General features: G+C 49.9%; 2 protein-coding genes and 1 pseudogene across 3 annotated transcripts in view; all 3 read right to left on the bottom strand.

Annotated features, from left to right (window-relative positions):
• LOC125947789 (sulfotransferase ssu-1-like) overlaps positions 1 to 23,355 on the bottom strand; it is a 69,239-nt gene that overhangs the window by 31,457 nt on the left and 14,427 nt on the right. The window contains exons 1-2 of one of the 2 annotated variants that reach the window (XM_049673131.1): positions 21,902 to 21,968; positions 21,765 to 21,811 (exon numbers count right to left, since the gene is read on the bottom strand). The exons of the other annotated variant lie outside the window; for it this stretch is intronic. The gene's annotated coding sequence lies outside the window, so the exon portion shown is untranslated. Of the gene's footprint in view, positions 1 to 21,764; positions 21,812 to 21,901; positions 21,969 to 23,355 lie in introns of those variants that run through there. 2 annotated transcript variants of the gene reach the window in all.
• Positions 327 to 17,950, bottom strand: LOC119461501 (sulfotransferase 1E1). The gene is made up of 2 exons (XM_049673130.1): positions 17,808 to 17,950; positions 327 to 2,877 (listed from the first exon to the last, which is right to left on the bottom strand). Exon 2 carries the CDS (start codon positions 2,813 to 2,815, stop codon positions 1,862 to 1,864), a length of 954 nt encoding a protein of 317 aa, XP_049529087.1. The 5' UTR covers positions 2,816 to 2,877; positions 17,808 to 17,950; the 3' UTR covers positions 327 to 1,861.
• On the bottom strand, positions 4,745 to 6,420 carry LOC119462237 (uncharacterized; annotated as a pseudogene).

The following is a 23,355-nucleotide window of genomic DNA, read 5'->3' as shown; positions in this document are numbered from 1 at the left end:
CCTACAACATAACCTTAAAAAGTGCCACTTCGCCGCGTGGAAACTGACTATTTTAGGACACGTGGAGTCGAAGGATGCAATTCTTTCTGACCCTGAGAAGCTTCGTGCCGTCACCGAGTTTCCGAAGCCCACGGACATGCGGAAACTGCGAAGCCTCGCCTGAGTCTGTTCCTATTTCCGACGTTTTTTCGCAGCTTTCCGACGTTTTTTCGCAGTTCCAGAGTTCGGCGTGATTGAAATTAACATTATATAATGGCTTTTTAAGTATCACGCCAAGCTATAGCTCCGTACTGTTTTGACGCTCGCCGAAGACCCACACTTAGTGGTACATTTTTGTTTTTCGGTAAGGAACACAATAACGCGAAAGCAGCGCCACATATTGCTCTGGCGCTCCGACCAAGTCAGCACGCATATGACGACCAAGTCAGTCACATGGCAGCACCTTTGTTGATGGCGGTTCTGTTCGAATTCATTTTATTCCTGTAGTCCTGCTCCACTTCACTGGTGGCGTGATTGGAGTGGAACAACATTACAGATTTACTTATGAATTTATGGACTTCTAACTTAGGGGGTTTTACGTGCCAAAACCACGATTTGATTGTGAGGCACTCCGTAGTGGGCGACTCCGGAATAATTTGGACCACCTTGGGTTCTTTAACGTGCACCTAAATCTAAGTAAAGGGGGTGTCATCGCATTTAGCCCCCATCGAAATGCGGCCACCGTGGCTGGGATTCAATCGCGCGACCACGTGCTCAGCAGCCCAACACCATAGCCACTAAGCAACCACAGTGGGTAATTTATTGACTTCTGAAGTTAGGCACAGTTGAGGAAGATTATACCGGTTGTTTCAGACAACTGTCATTCGATATTGCATAAAAATGTGTAAGATACAATAATTGAAGAATTTTATCGCGATGTATTTTACCACAGAGGCGTAGTACATCCTAAAATGACTCGAAATAGTACTTAGGGGAGTATATATAAACACTTCACGACTTGCCATTTTAACTGAAAAATTCAAACAATGATCCTAATGCAAGAATTGAAGGCTGTCATCCGAGGAGCTCATAATTGCTCCTAGGCACGCAAAAAGCTGACGCGGCTAATTTCTGCAGCGTAACGATTATTGGTCAGTTTCATACAGAAAGAGTAAACGTAACTGCCGCAGAGCCCAACTGCCACGGCCTTAGCAGTCAGCCATGTCTGTTTACAGTTAACGCCTCACCATCGAATGAGCACGCGTAGTGAACGTCCTTACGCTCACATCGGCCGCTTCCGTGTAAAAAACAAGTTAGTTACTCTAATTTATTTATCACTTCTTTGATTACTAAATTCAGACATATTAAAAGGCGTGCCACTGTTCTCAAGTGAATCCTGAGCGAAACGCTTAATTATCGCAACTTCCCCTTTCTTAAGCAAATTTAGAACGCGGTTTCTGAAACACTCTGTATAGCGTTCATGTTTTCGGAAGGTAACAGCGATAGACAAGTATTTCTTTTTGCAGCTTGGTTGTGGGTGTACGAGTCTCAATGTTTATTGTATTTAACTGTTTGTCTAATGATATAACAAAGCTAAAGAAAACATGCAGATCACACGTGTTGCCGAACAGTGACAATATCGATTACGATTCTCATCGCCTACGTAGCTGCAAGTACTTGTATATCATGAAACTATTCAGCATTAAAGAAGCACTGCCGGGAGCTAGTGGGTGTGCACAGTCAGAACTTTGGCTTCGAAATACGACACGTAGGCAGTTTGCATGAAACCGTCCATCTCTGTACAGGAGTCCTCGGGGACATCCCACGTCCACAGCCATCGCGGACGCTATACTGATTTTTCCTGCCCTTGTGGGGAGCTCGTTCATAGGATACCGTGCCTCTTCCAGACGTCAATAATGTCCGTGCCGGCAAACCTCTGGTAGATCTTTGCTTCCATTTTCGTGTTCATTTCAGGCGTGAAGTGGTTCTTCCAGTCTCCTACTACACCCTTGCGGATAAAACCCATTGTTTTGGGATATTTCATCACGGTATCATGATAATGCTTCAGACCAGGACGCACGTCTTTGTCGTTGTCCAGCGGCCTGGTAAGGAATGCCTTTATGTCGGCACCCGTTTTGGATCTCATAAAATCTACTCCGCTGTACTTGATGACTCGGTCCAGTGCCCCCGGGTGTTCGACAAGTTTCCGGTGGTACTCGTCGCCTAGAAAAGCAGCAAGCTTTAGCACATGATTCTTGGGGTCCGTCTTGATGTCCTCGTAGTGCATCAACAGCACGTTGGGATTGTTGCGGTGAGCATACCAGGAAAGCACATGATCGAAGTAGTCACCGAAATCGGTCGCGCCTTGCATGAAAACATCGAAGAAGTCTTCGAGCTTGCCGTCCGCGAAGTCGTACGCCACGAAACCCTTGGTGTGGTAAAAGAACGATACGCACACGTCCTTTGGGTTCCTGCAGAGGTACACATACTTCGCAGATGGACTCTTCGGCACCAGGTTATAGGGAAGGTGTGTCTTGATAAGACCTGGTCGCTTCAGCTTTGCCACATCTTCGGCACCGAACAGCTCTAAGAAGGGCATGGTCTTGAAGAAGTCCATTCCGTCGGGAGCAGGCGATCCATCGTGAAGAATGAGGTAGCCCATCTGTTGCATCCATGTCGTCCCACTTTTGGGAAACGTGGCGATGAAGACGTCGTCCGCTCTCGGCTTGTACCCTAGCGCTGAACGATACAGATCTACCGACACGTAGGCGTTCAGCCTGAAACCGTCTATGTCTCTGTACAAGGGACCTCGCGGATACCTCACGTCCACAGCCATTGCGGCCGCTATGTTGATCTTTCCTGGCCCTTGCGGGGGGAACAAGTGCGAGGGTGTTGCACCTGCAAAGAAAACACAAAGCGACGTTTTGGAAGGTCAGAACTATCTCAGAATGATGGTGTACTGGGCCAGTTGGTATTCCACTTTAGGCAAGCAGCGCAAAGCATAAAACGCCAGAAAGAAAGACGGTCACAGAGCTGTGTCTGTCTTCCTTCCTGCCGTATTATTCATAGTGCTGTTTGCCTCATCAAAGCAACAACTATCTCAGCATTTTTTTTATTTGTTTCGTCTGAGCGGTAAGCCGTCAGCGCATTACGTGTGATGATAAGCCTTAAGCGGCCCTATCCAAAGAAGCGGTCAATTACTGGTTATCGCCAGTATAAGTTTTCATGACCGCTCAGTCAAGCACGGGACATGACGACGCTTTTAGGGAAATACAACATCAAGTAGGCTCAAAAGCAACAGGAGCGCAACGATCGGGCCTGCAACGAGCGGCCTGACCTCTGACGCACTTCAACCGAGTAGCGTGATGGCCACGGAAGCAGTGTGACGTCAACTGTACATGCATTTCTCTAAAACACCCACGAGGAATTGACTGCTGCGTAAACTGACAGGTTTACTCTCCCTTGACTATAAATGCAAGCAATAAAAAGGATAAGCATTATTGCTTGGTGCCTATCAACCGGGAAACACGGCGACATCCAGCAGGATTGAGTTCATCATATGCATCGACAATAGCCCACAAGGTGCGCTGTCTCGCGTAACGTTGACGGCTAGAGCCAAGTTGCACTGCAGTAATCAACATCAATAATCAGTAATCAGTAATATCAGTAATCAATAATCAATACGCCCACCCAATCTCTAACATCAAATTCGGATACGCTGTAACGTTTGCTCGCATTTAGCACACGAGCAAATGCACTGCAATTATGTGCTCACAGAAATCAAACAGCACACAGTTCCACTTAAAGTTTGATGTTGGTGCGCATTGACTTTGATTGCTGTTCTTCACTCTTTAGAATACTGGCACGCATACTTGTTTATATTTTTACCGTGGCCAGGTAGCATGACGTCATGCTACCTGGTCCGACTGCCATAGAATTTAATGGGGAGGCTCCCGAGTAAGCAACAGTGATTTTGACGTCATCGCTATCGTCACGCCATGTCTTCCTGCTGTGCATCTGCCCGTCTGCCGCGTTGCAGATCTCGTTCCACTGTTGCGCGCATAACGCGCGGCAGAGACCCTCGATCACTCGGTTGAGCCTCGCCACCTTCTTTCTGTGTCTGCGGCTGAGCCGTTGTTTCTTCCATCGATGGAGTATCGAATGTTTGACTTCGATGAGATGCGCTAGCCGGCTGTCTACTTTGTCGATCTCCGTCCGTTTCAATATATTTGGTCGCGTCGCGTACGCTCCTAGTGATTTTCCGTCGTCCCCGAGTCGATGTATTCGATCTCGTCATCACCGTCTCTCTTCTGGTTTCTGGCGTCTCGGAAGGCATCCCAGTCTACCCATCTGTGTGTTCTGATGCTGCTGTCGTCTTCCGGTATGCCGATTTCCACTATGGTGGGGTCGCTGCCGAGGTCGGCCCCCGTGTTTCTCCAGGTGATCGCGCCCCGGACGTAGTTCTTGACGAACGTGAGGTCCGGAATGGTGTCCCGGGACACGGAGTTACCGATTCTCGTCGGATGCGTCGGGTCCGTGATGAGGGTGAAGTCCAGTTACGTGGCGTCTTAGTACAGGTCGCACCGTCCCTCCCCGGCTACAGAGGCCCTCGTGCACTCTGTAGCCGGGGAGGGACGGTGCGTTGGTGTCTCTTGCAGTAGTATCACGTCCGGCTTGCGCGCGACATGTGCGATGTGCTGTTGGATGACTGCCTTCTTTCTTCCGAGGCCACGACAGTTCCAGTGCGAGGCTGTTTCTCCTGCTGCTACTGTTGTTGCGTTGGCGGCCATGATTGCGTTGTCGTGTACGGAGTTCCTTGGTTGGGAGGATGTTGTGCGAAGAGGGGCGCAAACGCCGGGTGGCTCACGATCGGCTGTAGGGTCCTTTTGATGCAGGCTAATCTGTTCGTCTTCTCGGCTTGGTAGGTCTCTATTGTTCGTTTCATTCCTGTCACTGCTGCAATGTTCACCGAGATTAGCTGTTCGAGTTTGTTGAATCTCGCTTCGAATTTGGCTCCGAGGTTGTCGATGCGATCGTTTTCTGTTTGCTTGCGCGTGGCCTCGACGTCTCGCTTCTGCGGTGCCGGTTCCTCTACGGCTGTCTCCTGGTTGTTCGGGGTTGTTTTCTCGGTTTTGCTTGTGGTTGGCGTGAGTATCTGTAGAGGCTCGTTGTTGCATAGCAGCAGCTTACGGATCTCGGCGATCTCTCTCGTGAGCTTGTTGATGGTCGCTCGCAGCACCGCGTCCTCTTGTCTTAGGGTCTCGTTGGCTTGTCGCACCCTATTCATATCGTCTTTCTTCGTGGCTTCGGTGATTTTCTGCGCGCTCCTTATATTGTTCCCTTTCTCTGCGTCGACCCAGCCCCTTCGCTCACGTGATGGTGACCTTTTCCTGCTGAGGCTTCTCTTGCAACAGCTGCTGCCTCTGGATTTCGGCGCGCGGTTCTTCGATGGGGTCCTTGACGTTCGCGCAGCTGGTGGCTTGTAGAGTGGCGGGATATCGCTCTCCGACGGCAGCTGGCATTCGGCCTGTCAGCGCTCCCATTGTCGCTTAAGCACTACGTAAGGAAATCTTGTCTTTCGCCTTGCACGTTCAGTCTCCGGTCGGGTGTTCGCCCCCGCACAACTTACATTTGGGGTACAGCGATGGTTTTATTTGGGGGTTCGCGAGTCAGCAGGCCCGGCACGTCTTGATTATGGGGGTCGGGCACACGTCCTTGCGGTGTCCCACTCGGCCGCACTGATGGCAAACGTCGATCTGTTTCCTGTAGAGGCGGCACGGTATCAGGGTGACTTCGTATCGGGCGAAGTTCGGTACCTTGGGTCCCTGAAACACCACGATCATGGTGGTCGTGCTGGCACTGATAGCGGGTTCCGCTCGTTGACGATGTTCCTATCTATCTCGTCGGTGCTCGCGTCGATGGGGATGCCTCTGATGACGCCCTTTACCGTGTCGTGTGGTGCCGTGAGATATGCGCTGACTCCGTAGGGTTTGCCTTGAATAGAGATTTCCTGGGTTTTAGCATACCTTGCCGCGTTGTCTTCGTTCGGTGTACTGACGACCATGATGTTCTGTTGCAATTTTGGCAGATGGTGTGCGCGGCACTTTCCTGGCTAGTGATCTTGGCCGCGGCGAGTATGGCCGCGGCGACGGTGGTGGTGCCGGTCTTGACGATGCCCAGTCCCCCTCTGGGTCTGACGACTGCCTTGCTCTCTTCCAGTGGCATGGCGGGCATGCGTGCTGCTGTGATGACCGAGGCTCTGACGTTCTTGTTGAATTTTGATTTCGGGCTTGCTTTACGCCCGCCGGGACCGTTAGGCTTGCCGCTGGCGGGTGTCCGCTGGCGCAGCCTCGACATGCACTCCACCGCGAGCGTCCACCCGGCTTCGTTCTGGCATTCCTCTGGTGATATCCCTTCTCCTGGAACTTGAACGCACATTTGGTTGTCCACGATCATTGTTGTCCGAACGGACGCCTGCATCTCGGAGCTGACGAGCGGCCGCCGCTGAGGAGTATGGCAGGCGGTGGCCGGTGCGACGGTGTTGGGCCTATCGTCCGCACAAGTATCCGGTCTTTTATTATACTTACCTTTCATATTGTTCAAAACACAGCGGTTGCACCTTTTGGTAGGAGACAACGCTGTACCGCAGCACGCTGTTCTTGGGTACCGTCTTTCCTAAGCGTATCCCCGTGCCTACTTCCAGCGCTGCACTTTTTCAAGCTGCTTTCTTGCGATGCCTCGGTGTTTTTACAAGCTCCGTTACACGAAATAATTAGTATTCTATATTTTCCAAAGCCGCAACTTCGAATAGTTATTGATAAGCTTAAATACTCACACTAACCATAGCGTCCTCGCAATCTACCTTGGCGGGGGCCCCGGATGACGTCACACTGCCCCCACATCTGCTCAACCGGTATTCTGTGGGGCGTCGAGAATGCTCGTCACGTGCTCTTGGGTCAACGGGAGAGGGCGCCTCCTTCGGCACTGGTGATTATTTAAGACGTCCGGGTGCGCCATTGGGTTAGCAATGATTGTTGCATGGTCACTCTATAGGCGAGCCGAAGTCGTAAAGCGTTCATTGTTTCTTTCCAGTCCTCTAAACGCGCAGTATGTTCGAAGCGCTTCGTTGCATCGCGCGCAACGGAAGACGAGCATTTTATGCACTACCTTGTTAACGCAAGTGGTGGCTGTGTGGCGGTTTCATAAACCGCAGCTGAAAAAAAAGAAAAACAAAACGAAAAAAAAACGAATGCTTGTCCCTGAGGCCTGCGGAAAAAAGGTCGCGCACCGGGTACTAAACTGCAAGTAGCTGCGAGTAGCCGTACGAGAGTGCAGGCTGGATTCTCTATATTCATATAAACTTCCATTCACTCCGATGAAGGCCTGCCGCAACGTCAGTAAAAAGATAGGGCATAACGTTCGTCTTTTTTATTTTTGAATGGAATACCTTCGGGTCTGGCGCGAAACTATATGTGCAGGCGCACGTAGAAAAGCAGAACATTTACTTTCGACGTTCCTGCCGGGGTCAGGCCTTCATCAAGAGTGCGATTGCAAGCACACAGAGCTCAATTGATACAGTTTCTCTGTAACGAAGGAAATAAAAAAAGTTTAAAAACGGTACCTGGTATATGACCACAAGCACGTGCACATTTAGTGACGTCATGCAAACCAACACGTACATTGACTCATGTAAAATTCAACGGAAATAGGAGAGAGAGAAATCAACGTGACTAGAAACTTCGGGCGCACATACAGTGGACTTTAAAACGCGACTACAAACGTGTGCGTGCATACAGTGGCGGGAAAAAAATCTGGTACCTATCTGGTAAATCTGGTAAATTTAGACCTTTCGACAAGACGCTTGTCGAAAAACGCTTGCTCACGCCAGCGTTTTGACAGTGCTTGTCTGCGGTCATCGAGTGTGATCTATTCATGTTTGCTTGAGCGCGCTGACACCATGCTAGTTAATTTAGTTAGTAAGGGAATATGTCCAAGTTTATGCAGCCGATAAAACTACTATCCTTACTCCGTATACTGTACTAGTAAATTTGCTATCGCAATAGATGCTTCGCCTTTCTGGTGAAACTGCGACTTTTTTTGCTTTTCTCCTCCTCCTAGTGCAAAGCACGATTGAAATACGTGCAAAAGGCGCGCGTTGTCTTGTACGTTGCCACTCGGCAAGCAGAGTTGAAACGTATTGGCCAGGTTTGTGGCGCGTGCCGTTCAAGGAAGGAGAGCGACGGGCCGTAGGGTAGCGGAAAGCGCTGGCGCTGGGCCCAGTGGATACCTTGGAAAGAGTCGTCGCGCAGCTGCCTTTGAGAAGGGAAAGAGTCTAACGGATGACCGAGTAGAGGTTTGAAGTAGGGGCCCGCGAGTGCTTGAGGAACGCCACGGGTGGACGCAGGCGATGAGGGACGACAAGACGCGAAATGACGTGACGGTTGAAATGGCGAGAGGCTGGTGTGACTGAATGCTCGAGGTGGCGTAGTGAGCAAGTACGGCTGCCCGCAAGTATTCGTAGAAGTCGGGGCCGGAGGGTGACAGCTGGAGCCGGGAACACAGCTGGAGCCTGGAACATTGTTGATACGGAAGTGACTGTGCAGCGAGACAAACCAGATGTCCGGCATGTCAATGTAGAATTCCAGGACAGCCTACCAGCGCGGAACGTTCGCCTGACCGCGTGAGGCCACGTCACTCTCGCCTTGGTAGAATCGGTGCGTTGACGCTGGCATGGCTGGGCTTGGTCGGCAGGGTCGCCAATTTGTGGGAGGCGGCGTGAAGAGGTAGCCGCCGTCGCCTCGATTTATGTAGACCGGCCAGCTATATGGTGCCGCGGGATCTCGGGAGCGGCAGACACCGAGGCCGTTAAGGTCGAGCGCGCTAACGTGTAGATGTAGATGCTTGTAATCTACAGGCACGTACCCACTCTGGGGGATTGGCCAAGAATCGGGAAATCTAAATTAAAGTGTAAAGTAAGAGGTCACGGTTTTATAATTGGTATGTTACAATCGAAAGATACAGATTGTAGAGCCCGCATGATTTTATGAAAATGAAAATTCTGCCACAACCATAAAAATAAAACAATTGAAATTCATATTTGCTGAATTTCTTTTGTATTCAGAATTTAAATCTTATTCGTCCTAAAGGAAAATCTTGGATGGCAGAACTAACATCCCCGTCGCAAAGCCTAAGTGTAGAGGCACCCAAAGATAGTACGTTTTCAACAGTTCAATCTAATCCAAGAAGGCGGAGAGGTGTTTCTAAGGTTCGTTTTCTTAATCTAATAAATCATCGACAAGAAGTAAAAAAAATGTTCTATGGTATCATCTTCCATACAAATGACAAATCAGTGAGGGTGACACACCAGTCCTGTATAAATAAAAATTTAAAGAATGTATGCGTCATAGAAGCCTACTAATAGTTACTTCAGTTTTTCTTCATTGGCATAGATTAATTTTCTAGGGGTACAATAATTGTTCAAAATCCAGTGAATTTGTTATAGATGGCACAGATAATTCTCGCAGCAGCATTTACCTCCGAATCTTGCATGCAGCTATGATCAAGGCTGATGTAAGGAGAATTTGAATGGCTGGGCCGGCTATCGACACCTTTGCCAATGAATCAGCCGTTTCTGTTAGAACTAGACTTCTATGCTCAAGTACCCAGACTAAATGGATATTAGTTAAGTATAGAGGTACTAAGGACTTAAACACCTGAGATTCATTATGTGCTGAGAATGAAGTACACAAGGACGGAGAGAGAGAGAATAAATTTTATTGTATGACGAGTGGTTGGTGTGGTTATTCTCGGGTGGAGCCCTCTTGTAGAGCCCCACTGGCCGCGGTGGCTCGCCGGGCCTGGTCTAGGGTCGCCAGTTGGCTTCCCAGTGCCAGCTCGGAAAGTCGTGCCTCCCCAGACCACGTTGTGAGTGTCTGTGATGAGCTCACCAGCCTGGATACTGCCTCGGCTGGGCGTTCCGTACACTGGTATGTAATGTGTGTCAGTGTGGCTGTGTGGTCGTTGCACCAGGGACATACACTGGTTGTGCATACCTCTGGAAACATTGCGTGCAACCTTGATATGTGCGGGTAAGTGTTCGTTTGAAGGCGGCGCCAGTCCCTGGCTTGTTGGCTGCTTAACTTGGGATGTGGAGGAGCGTACTTTCGTCTGGTCAGGCGTTGGTCCTCCAAAATCTGCCTGCTCGTGATGGGATCTTCGTGGTGGTTTGTGAGGGGCCTCGAAGAGTCTTCTGTGGCTCGGCCAGCAAGTCCGCGAGCTACACAGTCGGCCTCCTCGTTGCCTTCGAGGCCTGTGTGCCCTGGGCACCAGACGATCCCATGGTCCTCAGTCAGCGTGGGGCCCAGGATATCGGTGACGCACCTGGGAAGTGTGCCTCTAATATATAACCGAGAGGCGGCCTGTGAATCCGTCAGGATATATGCGGAGCGACCTCTTCGTTCTGCTTCTTTGATTGCGAGGGCTATGGCTGCTGCCTCCGCGGTGGCGCTTGATCTGGTGCGTATAGATGCGCAGGCCACCACTTTCTTTTGGTTAGCTACTGCCGTTGCGTATGTTGGTTTTCTGGGGCCTTGTGGTGTTGTGGAGTAAAGGCTAGCGTCGATGAAGTAAGTATCAGGATCGTTCCTTCTCTGGAGGAGTTTTCGTGCTCGTGCTTGCCGGCGCTTTTGGTTGTATAGCGGATGCATGTTCTTGGGGACCGGTTCCACGATGATGCGAGCCCGTAGGTGCATCGGTACGATGACTGTGTCGTCTCCGCAGTATTGGGGGGTGAGCGGGTATCCCAGTCTTTGCAGTAGTTTTCTGCCCTGGTGTGTGGTGTTGAGTCGTTCTCTTTGTGCGATTAGCGTTGCGGCTGCCAGTTCTTCATATGTGTTATTTATGCTTATCGACATGAGCATGTCTGTGCTCGTGCAATTCGGAAGTTGGAGTGCAGCTTTGTATGCGATTCTTCTGAGCTTGTCGATGTTTTCTATTTCGGTCTTGCGTGTAGCTTGGAAGGGCAGAGCGAAGGTGATTCGGGTGAGGACGAAGGCCTGTACGAGGCGTAATGTCTCGCCTTCTGTCATCCCATCTTTACTTCTTGCTATTCTAGCTATGAGGGTTGTAATACTTTTTACGGTGTGTTTGACGGTTTGTCTATTGCCGTCTTTACGCTGTTATTTTCTTGCATGTGAATGCCCAGGATTCGTGCTACCGGGGTTCTGTTGATGCATTGTCCGGCAATCGTCGGGTGAAGTGGGGGTGCACGGTTGGACTGGGTGCGCGGTGGTCTTATCTGCAGGTATTCCGATTTGTTTGGGGCGCAGGTCATACCTGCCGCCTGAAGGTAGCTTTGAATCTTGTCTATAGCGTTTTGCAGGACATCTTGCCGTTCTCCATAGGAGCCCTTTATTGCCCATAGTGTAATGTCGTCCGCGTAAAAGGCACAGCCCAGATTCGGTATATCCTCGAGTTGTAGGACTAGCTTCCGGAGCCCGATGTTAAACAGGAATGGGGACAGGATGGAACCCTGGGGCGTGCCTTTCAGTGGAAGTTCGTATGGTGGTGAGTTGGTTCCGGCCATGCCAATCTGTGCCAATTTGTCCTTGTACACAAGGCCAAAGAATCAGTTACAATCACTACATAATCTATTGTTTAGCTTAATTTACGAACGGCGAGTACTACCAATAAAAATTCTACAAGAAAGATTGGTACAAAGTCTGGAAGCCGCAGGGAAAGTGACCAATCTAGAATAGGGCTGAATATACCAATGCCACATTTTTCCTGATTCTGCGTGCCATCAGTCGCTATGACCACATTTGTTTGTAATTTCAATAAACAATCCAGTAGAATAGCACTTAACATTCGGTAAGGTAGGTGCTTTGCCTTACTCGGAAAAACATCGTCAAATTGTATGTGAAGCGATGTAGCGATGTAGAAACGAGAAAGAGAGAGCTAAAATTGGATGAGAAAGGCAGGAAGGTTAAGCGGAATAGCTTCTGGTGGACTACCCTGCACTGGTGAAAGGGTATGGGGAAATGAAAAAAAGTCGCGGTGTTACGCGAAAGGCGAAGCATCGATAGCGATAGCGAATTAGCAGACAGGTATACGAAGTAAGGATATTAGTTTTATCGGTCGTATAAATTTGCAAACATTGACTTACTAACTAAATTAGCAAGCATAGTGTCAGGCGCGCACAGGTAAACATGATCACATCCGATGACCGCATAAACTCGCTCTCAAAACACTGGAGTGAGGAAGCGCGTCAGCAGCCGCGACAGAATTGACCTTCGTGCTTTCTCTCACTTCAAAGCGAACTAAACGTCGACAGGACAGCGCGTACGAAGCTACCGGCACTCGGCGTAGTGTACTTTGTCCGCATCGCACATCGCTTTGAAGATAAGGCCCGCACGGGCGCGCACTTTGTCCACGTCGCAGATCGATTTCAAGATACGGCTCCCACGCGGCCGCGCCATAAGCAGCAGCCTCCGGAGTAGAATCCTCTCCCCCTCCCTCACCTCCGTCACGCCACCCCCCCCCCCCCCGGTGCCTCGCGCATGACAGAAGACGGCGCGCTTCCGCCCCGCCTCCCTCCCTCGCGTACGCGAGATTGAGCCGCGATCGTAGGCCGACCCTCACAAGCTTTCACTGGCACATACAGCGTACGACGCGTGGCGAGGATGTTATACTGTTTGGACTTTATACGGAACATCACGGCGACGGCGACGCAGAAATGCGCTTGGAGTGTCCGTATAATTGCTATCGCAGTAAAACGGCAAGAATAGTGGAGAAGATGGAGAAAGCGATGTGAAAACTTCTCACAGAGGTCACGAGTTCAATTAGGGGCATATATAAGAACTGCAGTTGCCAGGACGGAACGATTACACACGTCATTTCTCGTCATAACCAAGCTTTCTATCTACCTGGGCGGCGTTCGTGCTGACGCGGGCGACACAACGGCAGTAGTCGACTGAGGAAACAAGCTCCTTTGTAAACAGAAGCCGTGATTGACGTGGTAGCGGAGAAAAAGGTAATGTCGAAGGAAGAAGTATGGAATATCGCTCATGGACTAGAAGAAAAAAAGTGGCTGTAGCCAGTTGTACATGCAGAGTTGTATATGCAAACACGTCAAAAGGATATGCGAAATAGTGTGCTCGTGGCAAAAAAGTTATGTGTGGCTCTGCTACGGCAAACACCAGGGACCAACGGAGCTGGTGAAAGCCTAGTAAAGTATTGGTAAACCACACACTTCGTTTCCTGGCGCTCAGGATTTCTTCGCGATGTTCTGCGTAGTTTCGCGATGAATTCAATCGGCCACGTTCACAAGCCTCCGGATCTTCATTTCTTAGCCTACGCGAACTCTCGGCTTCCCTCAATCTAAACCCGGAATGTTCTCTTCTGTGACGCTTGGTTTCAGCTTCCCTATCTCTCGCATCAGTCTTTCGGAAGCGACTAGTGTTCAGTTCTCTGGCCGAAACCTGCCGAGCCGCCGCCAGATGCATCGGCTGCTGTCACGGACATCCGGTGCGTTCGGCGCAAACGCGGTCGGCGTCGGCAGCAGCTCTACGCGTCCCACTACCACCTGCCTCGCTCCTCTTCTCCACCTCGCATCCGCTATGCTGCGCGATGCTATTTTTATTCTCTGCTTTCACTCTCTCTCTCTCTCTCTCAGCTCTCTCTTCCCCAGCTCGGCGAAGATATCGCACAGCTGGTATGGGGTATGGTGTTTTGTGTTTATGCCACGAAAGTTTCCGACCAACGAGAGTTATCCGGCTTCGCTGTAATATACATAGAAATTATAGAGGATAAAGTCGAGTGAAACTGTATAGTCAGGCCACTGGTCTTAGGGTGACACGTATATATACGTGCAGTTTAATGCATGGTTCAGGATGCTCGAAGCACTTCATTGAGAACACGTGAGAGGCGCGCCTTATCACGATCGCTCAAATGCACACAAGGAGCTTCGTGCCTTAAAACGATGGAGCCTAAGAAGGTCTCGGTGACTTCGGAGGTGACATGTACAAATAGCAGGTGTTCGCACAGTCCATAAAACCCTTAACACCAAAAGAATGTTTCAGGTGGACTATACACCCTTACGGAAACAGAGAAAGGTTGTTTCAGTAATCAAAACAACCTTACACTCACAATTTTTGCGAACTCATCATCACCAGGATCATCCGCATATTTTTATGTCCGCTGCAGGACTACCTAATAAGGAGCGAAACAATTCATTTTCTAAGAACCTCGCCCAAAAAGACCACTGGGGTTGGGCGACGCCCAAGGGCTCGACGACGTCCTTGTGTTTTCTCCTACATTTGAGAAGCACCTTGAGCGCGTCGCAGCTATCCTTCACGTCTTCCGCAAGGCTGGATTCCAATTAAATTAATCGAAGTGCCACTTCAGGCGCCGACAGATTGCAGTGCTAGGCCATCTAGTCGATGCTTCCGGCGCACAACCCGACCCGGAGAAGGTTCGAGCAGTAACGGCTTTTCCTGTACCTCAGTCTGTCAAAGACGTCTGGAGTTTTCTGGGGCTCTGTTCTTATTTGAGATGGTTCGTGAAAGATTTCGCAGCAATCTCTCGACTGCTCACTGAAGTTCTAAAGAAAGACGTGCCTTTTACGTGGGGTTCCCCTCAGGCTGCCGCATTTTCACACCGTATCGCGATTCTCACCAATCCACATGTCTTGGCCCACTATGACCCGTCCGCACCTACAGAGGTCCGAACCGATACCAGTGGTTATGGGACCGAAGCCGTCTTAGCGCAACGCCAACATGGACACGACCGTGATATAGCCTACGCTAGCCGGCTCCTGACAACTGCAGAGTGCAAATATTCGATTACCGAGGGCGAATGTCTTGCTCTCGTCTGGGCTTTTTCAAAGTTCCGCCCATATTTTATGGTAAGCCCTTCTCAGTAATCACAGACCATCATGCGCTCTGTTGGCTTTCGTCGCTCAAGGATCCTACTGGCCGGCTCGGTCGTTGGGCCCTCCGACTACAAGAATATACATACACAGTGACTTACAAGTCGGGACGCCAACACCAGGACGCAGACTGCCTCTCTCGCTTCCCAGTCGAAGACCCGACCGTAGCTACGTCTGATACTGATACCGACGCCTGCGTTCTCTGTTTTCCAACTGCTTCATGTCGCCGACGAGCAGCGCCGTGACCCGTCCTTGCGTATCACCGTTTACCGCCTAGAATCGTCACTTGCCGACACTTCCCTTCGTTTATTCATTTTTCAAGATGGCATACTCCACTGCCACAACGTTCACCCCGACGGCCCACCATTACTCCTTATTATCCTAAGCATCTTCGCTCGGCTGTTCTCCACGAACTTCACGACCTCCCCACCTGCCGGCCACCTTGGTGTGTCACGTACCTACGACCGGATCCGCCGACGCTTCTTTTGGCCAGGGCTTGCTCGCTCCGTTCGAAGATCCGTAACAGTGTTTGAGAAATGCCAGCGACGCAAGACACCATCGACGCTCCCTGCCGGGTACCTTCAACCACTCGGCATTCCCGCGGAGCCATTATTTCGGGCTGCTTTGCACTTACTTGGCCCTTTCCCTCTACCTACCTCTGGGAACATGGGAATCGCTGTGGCCACGGATTACGCCACGCGCTAAGTCATCAGCCGAGCGCTTCCTACAAGCTGTGCCACAGATGTCGCCGATTTTTTGCTACACGACGTGATTTTATTACATGGAGCTCCACGACAACTCTCACGGACTGTGGCAGGACATTCCTGTCAAAAGTTATCGCAGACATCCTGCAGTCCTGTGCAACGAGGCACAAGCTATCCCATGTCATACCAGCCGCAAATTCAAATGGCCTCACGGAACGTCTCAATCGCACTCTCACAGACATGCTCGCGAAGTATGTCTCTTCAGAGCACACAGACTGGAACCTCGCTCTACATTTTGTCACGTTTGCGTATATAATTCATCGCGCCACGACACAGCTGGTTATTCCCCATTTTTCCTTCTGTTCGGCCGAGAACCAGCGCTGCCTCTCGACACAACCCTTCCTGTTCACTCGGCACCGACCAGCGAATATGCACTTCACGCCATCGCCCGCGCTGCCCGCGCAAGGGAAATTGCCCGTGACCGCCTTCTGAATTCCAAGAGAGTCAAAGGCGTTTGTACGACCGGCGACAGTATGAAACGTGCACTTCCCGCCTGGTTAATTGGTGCTTCTGTGGTCTCCGTCGCGTCAGGTCGGCCTGTCAGAAGAAGTGCTGTCTTGCTACACAGGCCCATACCGAGTGCTTCGTGCCATGACTCCCGTTACATAGCCCGCGGGTAGCGTACGCTGCTTTGACCATCTCAGCCAAGTTTTGCTGTCGTACGCGGTGCGTTGAGCTCGCAAGCGGAGCGCAAAGTCACCTTTCTCTCAAACGCTCTCTTCTCAACCCAAGCCACGATCCTGACTCTTTTCTGGACGCTTTATTGTGTGATAAAGCGGATTCCCATACGCGGCTGCTATTCGTCGCTGCGGTCGGCTACACCGCTGCCGCCGCGGGGTGCCGCCACGAGTTCACTGGCTAAACCCACTGCGGCTCGCTGAGGACAACGTCTGGCTTACGTTTAGGGCAGCGTTTGGCTTACATTCAGCGCGGCCCCCAAAATCGGAAGCCGTGGCATCCAAACATCGAAATGTAACATCCAAAATGAAGTTTGAACTGCGCGTCAGGGTGCGCGTCACGGCGACGCTCCACTCCGCCGTAGCCTTCGCAGTGCAAGGCATTGAAGAAGGAACGGGAGCACAGTCGAGGCCGTGTGTAATTGTCAATAACTCCGCTTCTGCTGAACGCATTGCTGTTCTTTTTTGCGGCAATGTATTGCTGAAATAGCCTATGTTTACTTCAAATGCATTTCCCCACTTCGATAAAAAGTGATTCAGGGCCCATTTAACTTGTACTCGAGCTCCTTTGTTAACCTCAAGTTTCTGCCCCAAATGTTAGCACCGGTAGAACGCAATGATTGTACACTTTTCTTCCCAACGACAGAGGTAAGCTCCCAGTCAGGATTTCTTAATACCAGCCGTATGCGCTTCAATCATTTTGTTCTTCTGTAAGTTTTCTTATTATCAGGGAACCCGTGAGTAATCGACCTAGATAAGCGTACTCCTGCACAGACTCTAGAGGCTGACTGTTTGCCAAGAGGGTGCTTTTGCTGCTCAAAACCACTTTTGAGAAGTGGTTTACAGTGTACAATAAACGGCAACATGCACATGGTCGCGTCCTTTTAGAACGCTTCGGCATGTTTTAAAACATTGTCTAACGTTAGCAGGGACACCCAGCTATGTGAATATTCCTCCATTTGGAACTAGCGGACTTGGAAAGGTATGTATGTTAGAATAGAGAGAGAGAGAAGAAAATAGTGGTATGGTGGCTTTAGGACCTGTTTGGGAAAATGGGTAAGGGCACGATGGGAGCTAAGTATGACTCATTAAGGAAGTTTCGCACGCGAAGCTCCATAGCGATTTAAGTGTTAGGCGGCCTCGAAACGTTCACTCAATAAGACGCCCTTTCATTTCCGACAGCACACGTCTTAGGCACAATCGACTATTGGACCTCGTTGCGATGGACGAGCTCGGAAGCACACACGAGGAAAAACTGTCTGTGGGGTCCCGAAAAGCCGCCGCAGCCACTAATGTTTTTAAATCTCAAGAAATGAGATTTTTGAGACTCAAATCATTTTTAAATCGTATTTTGTAGAAGAATAACACACTATGTATACATTTACCCGTAATACTTTACACAACCATCCATTACCATGAAGATTAGAAGAATTCGAATGAAGTGGGAAAGATATTCCATACCTGCGTTCAAGGGGTTACAGAATCCTTGCTGCACAACTTGCAACTTCTATAACCACAGTGTTGCTTACTCTCAACCACACTGCGAATGACCGGCACCCTCACATGCGCGCGCCGACACGGCCGGGGGCGCCTGTCTTGGTCGGCCTGGCAGCACTCGTCCGACGACCGCCGACGACGTCTGACTCTCCCAGCCGTTACAGTGCAATTACTCGCGATAACGATTGATGGTCATTCGTCTGCGGATCTCCACGCGCTCGCTCGACAGTGTCGTCGTCGCGAGTTATATATAGCGAAATGAAGGCATACGCAGTGAGCTGCAATGCCAACAGCGCTACTTGTTGCGTCCTTTTCAGGGGGCTTGTTTTTCCAAACCGGTAGGGAATAGAGTTCTGGGTCTGCCGATGTTACAGTCTATTTATTTAGGAGAGGGGTCTCCAAACTCTTTTGCCCGAGGGCCGGATTGGTGGCCATTGGCGGTGTCGCGGGCTCGACAATTAAATAATTAAATAAATATCAGTGAATACAAACTTTTATATACGTCAGCAATGGTACTGGGCCTTGACTAACAGCTTAATTCCTGTTATTCGAAGTGATTTTTTTAAAATAATGTCTTATGTTAATACTTCCGGCCACCTTCTGGCATGACATCAAGAAAAGAAGGAAGGATGTAAATATTTTAAGATTGGAATTTCGCTTTTACCGTTATATCTCCGTGGGTGTATCAGATTTAAATATTAAACATTCGTAAAGGCGCTCGGACCCTGTTGTGGTTAGGCTTCCTTCCTTCCAGCGGTAACTCATTTGTTGGCAATAAACGTAAATGGCGGAGCGCGTCCAGGTGGAAACGCGAGAGAGGAGCCCGATTGCGGCATGACGCGTTTCACAGCTTTCGCTCGCTTTGCGGAGGCGGCGGCGCTATAGATGGCGCCGAGTGTTATTAGGAAAGCGTTAAAGAGGAACCTCGAAGGTGGTACACGCCTCATACATAACTCGTCTCGAAAGTGGCAATACGTTATGTCGCCTTAATGATTCAATCGTGAGATGGGTTCTGCCACATATTTTTTTTTTTTTTTGACTATCGCCGACTGAAGAAGCCCACCCGCAAAGACGTCTGCCCTGTTCCCCGAATTGACGACGCTCTAAACAACTTACAGGGCGCATAATGTTTTTTTTTTCGCATTATACTTACGTTCTGGCTACTGGCAAGTTCTAGTGACGGAAGCTGATCACCCCTTTGCCACTCCAGACGGATTGTGCGAGTTCAACGTCATTCCCTTCGGACTTTGTAACACGCCTGCCACATTCGAACGAATCATGGACAACATCTTGCGTGGCTTAAAGTGGCATACATGTCTTTGTTACCTTGACGACATCGTCGCCTTTGCTTCTGACTTTACGATGCACCTCTTTCGCCTAAAGCACGTGTTCACATGCCTTAGAGACGCTGGCCTACAACTCGACCTTAAAAAGTGCCACTTCGCCGCGTGGAAATTGACTATTTTAGGACACGTGGAGTCGAAGGATGCAATTCTTTCTGACCCTGAGAAGCTTCGTGCCGTCACCGAGTTTCCGAAGCCCACGAACATGCGGAAACTGCGAAGGCCTCGCCTGAGTCTGTTCCTATTTCCGACGTTTTTTCGCAGCTTCGGGACAATCATATCGTACCCGCCGTGGTTGCTTAGTGGATTTGGTGTTGCGCTGCTAAGCACGAGGTTGCGGGATCAAATCGTGACCGCGGCAGCCACATCTCGATGGGGGCGAAACGCAAAAGCACCTGCGTACTTAAATTTAGGTGCACGTTAAAGAACCCCAGGGAGTCAAAATTATTCCGGAGTTCCCCACTATGGCGTGCCTCATAATCAGATCTTGGTTTTGACACGTAAAAACCCCAGAACATAACAATCTTATAACTCCTCGTTGAACTCCTTGGGGCGAGTTCCGGCGACCTGTCGTCGTGATCCTCAGAGTGCGACGCCGCTTTTACCACCCTTCGTCGTATTACAACATTGCCTCCAATTTTGCGCAAGTTTGACCGTCACACACCGATAGAGGTCCATACAGGACACTAGCGGCGCTGGCCTCGGCGCCGTTCTTGCGCAAGGTACACATGAACACGCCGAATACGTCGTCGCATATGCCAGCCGCAAACTGACCAAAGACGAATCCAACTACAACGTCACAGAAAAGGAGTGCCTTCGCATCGTGTCGGCACTCGGCAAGTTCCGACGTTACCTCTGCGGCCGCCTTTTTGACGTGGTTACAGACCGCCACGCACTTTGTTGGCTTTCCTCCTTGAAAGACCCGTGTTGCCGTATTGTTCGCTGGCCTCTTCAAATTGAAGACTATGACATACGTATGGTACACAGATCCGGACGCAAGCACTCTGATGCAGACGTTCTGTACCACTCTCCCCTACCGTGTCACTCCACTGACGAGCTTTCTACTTTTTGGCCCCGCGTTCTCCTCGATCGAGGTTCAAACCATTGCTACCGAGCAGTGACGTGACTCCTGGACCACCCACCTCATAGACTTCATCTCTGGGCTGCTCAGTCTCTCGGTACCTCATGCGCTTTGCCTTCAGACTTCTCATTTCGCCGTACGGAATCAGCTCCTTTACAGGCGTGGTTACACGCCTGACAGTCTTGAATGGCGGCTCGTCAATATAAGACCTTCGCGCTTAGAAATCTGCGCTTCCTTCCACATCGATACGCAGTGCGCTCACACTGGAGTTTCAAAAACTTACGAGCGTCTGCGCCAGTGGTTATTACTAGCGTGGCATGTTCAATTTCGTTGGCAAATTTGTTCACTCGTGCATGGAGTGCGTTCGCCGCAAACTACCACCGCATCATCCAACTGGTCCCACGCAACCTCTCCCCTGTCCCGCTTGCCCATTCGACCACGTTGGTGTGGACCTCAGCAGTCCGTGACCACTTACTGCAGCTGCAACCGTTGGGTTATTGTCGCGGTGGGCCACTTGACGACATATACCGAAACAGCCGCTCTAGAAGCCGGCACTGCGCACGACGATGCCTCCTTTCTTCTTCAAAACTACATCCTGCGTCATGAAAACCCCAGAGAAATCTTCAGCTACCGAGGCCTGCCTTTCTGTCTGGCGTCGTGCAAGCCCTTCTTGCTGAATGTCACATTGTCCACTATACCAGCACAGCGTATCATCTCCAACCTAACGGCCTTACAGAACGTTTCAATCGTAATCTCGGGGACATGCTCGCCATGTACGTCACACCCAATCACGCTAATTGGGACCAGGTTCTTCCCTTCTTCGTATATGCATGAAACACCGCAACACAGTCTACTACTGGTCTTTCTATTTTTTTCTTTATGCTTGTCAGCCATCTCATACCATCGACATCACTCTGCCATACCATCCAGATGTCTCAGAATGCGTCCCCGGGTCTGAAGCTGCAAGGCGCGCTGAAGAGTGTCGTCAACTAGCCTGCATGTTCCCGTCTCGGGACCAGCAATGCCAGAAAAATGCTCTTGAAGACCACCCCACACCTGATGTCTCAGCTGACTTCCTGGTATGGCTGGTGGTGTCCTCCCATAGTCCTGGCCTCTCTTACGAATTTGTTTCGAAGTACGATGTCCCCTACCGTTTTCTCAGACGCACTTGTCACTTGTAACCTCTCATCCCTTCACTTGTCTCTTGTCACTTGTGAACTATCTCATCGAGCCATTGACACCTGCTTCAGATCAGCGTTGCCATGGCCGTGACATTATGTACGTTGAGCAACTGAAGCCTTACTAGCAGCACAGTCGGCGGCATCGCGAACGCGTGGCTCCAAAGTTAGCGCTAGCGCTTGGACTCTTGTGTTTTTGGCCTCCTACCAGTGGCTACTCATTTGTTACAATAAACCTCATTATAATGTATCTTTCTATATATGTACATATCTATGCATCTATCTATGTATGCTTCTATCTAACCATTTTTCCACCTACCGGAGTCACTGGGTAGTTAATGCTTGAATGAGTAGTGCATCCGGCTGCTGATAGAGAGAAAAAGAGAGAGATAACATGATTGGAAACGAGCCACCGGACCAACTTAGATCACTGAGTATGTGGCAACGTGTACATACGTTCCGCCCTTCAACGAACATTTTTCACGGTGACAAGGGGCAGTGTAGATGCTGGAATGGGTATAGGAAGTATAGGAATGGGATCAAGCAACTCTTTGACGCTGACTTGGAGCACGGGGAAATGCCACTCAGTCTGTGGTGGGGCGGTATTCTGTAAGAGTCTACCTAGTGGACTGTCCATTACAAGGCTGTCGCTGATTGGCTGCTGCTTGATGTGCAGGAAGGTGCCAGCCAGTCTCCTTCCTGCACGTCAAGCAGCAGCGAATCAACGGTCGCCGAAATGGACAGTCCACTAGGTAGACTCTTACAGAATACCGCCCCTAGTCTCCAATGAACCAATTTGATGCTAACTTGGGTGACTGTGTGTGTGCCAGTAGCGACAGGGCAGTAGCGCAGGCGTTGGCTCTGCGGTTTACGCCAGCAACCGTTATCGCTTGGGCTGCGATAACGGTTGCCCTGTCGCATTTTAAGCTACAGCACACCCGGCTAAATGCTGTGGCCGTTGGTACTAGGAAGAGATAAAACTTTTATTGAGTCCTTGATGGGGTGAACGGCGGTCAGAGAGGCGGGAGACAGCCTCTCTGGCCCCCTCGTGATTGCGGTTCTCCCAAACTTTCCGAGTACAAACTACTAGACTACAATGCTTGTACTCGGATTGTTTGGGAGCACTGCAATCACGGCGCGCAAGCGGGCATGTCACGTGGTATTTTTTTCTTTTTTGTATTTCGCGGTCATCTGCAGTTAGAAACTGTTTAATTGGACGTTGTGCAAAGCATCCTACAACTTTCTAATTCGAAATTTTTACCCAACTTTGTTGCTTCAGAAGTTGGTTAATTAATCTTGACTAATTGCGCAATTAAGCAGAACATAAAAAAGTGTGACTTACTCCATGCAATAGTCAGCAATATGCGTTTGGTTGCGTAGTCTTAGAGTGCATCGGCATATCTTTAAACTCTGGCTAAAGTTAGCCGGGACATCCTGTATAAATCTAATGGGCATGTGAAGGCCAACAACAATGAGGCGAAAGAAAGAAAGCAAGAATGCGCGGACAGGTGCACTATATGTTTCTACGAGAAATAGCGCTCGTGCCACGTATGAGCGTAAGTACTCTGGTCAGTGGCTTTATTATGGACAGTGAATATAAACCTCGAATCGTTTCAAACGAGCGCAGCGTTGCTTTCAAGAGCTATATATATATATATATATATATATATATATATATATATATATATATATATATAATATATAGCTCTATTATATGATGATATATACCTAGTATGATATAGCTAGTATGATGACGATATATATATATATATTGTAATGAATGGAAGCATAGACAATCGGCCTTCCGCCAGAACGCCTGGTTTACTTCTGCTTCGTCTTCCTCTCTCTTGCCCGCGCCCGCAGTCCGAGCGCGGGAGCCTCCGTGAGTCATTCTCTTCATTACACTCGGC

The sequence above is a fragment of the Dermacentor silvarum genome, chromosome 8 (assembly GCF_013339745.2).
Source record: "Dermacentor silvarum isolate Dsil-2018 chromosome 8, BIME_Dsil_1.4, whole genome shotgun sequence".
NCBI lineage: Eukaryota > Metazoa > Arthropoda > Arachnida > Ixodida > Ixodidae > Dermacentor > Dermacentor silvarum.
The sequence above is the reverse complement of the archived record's forward strand: the minus strand, read 5'-3'. Positions and strand labels throughout refer to the sequence as shown.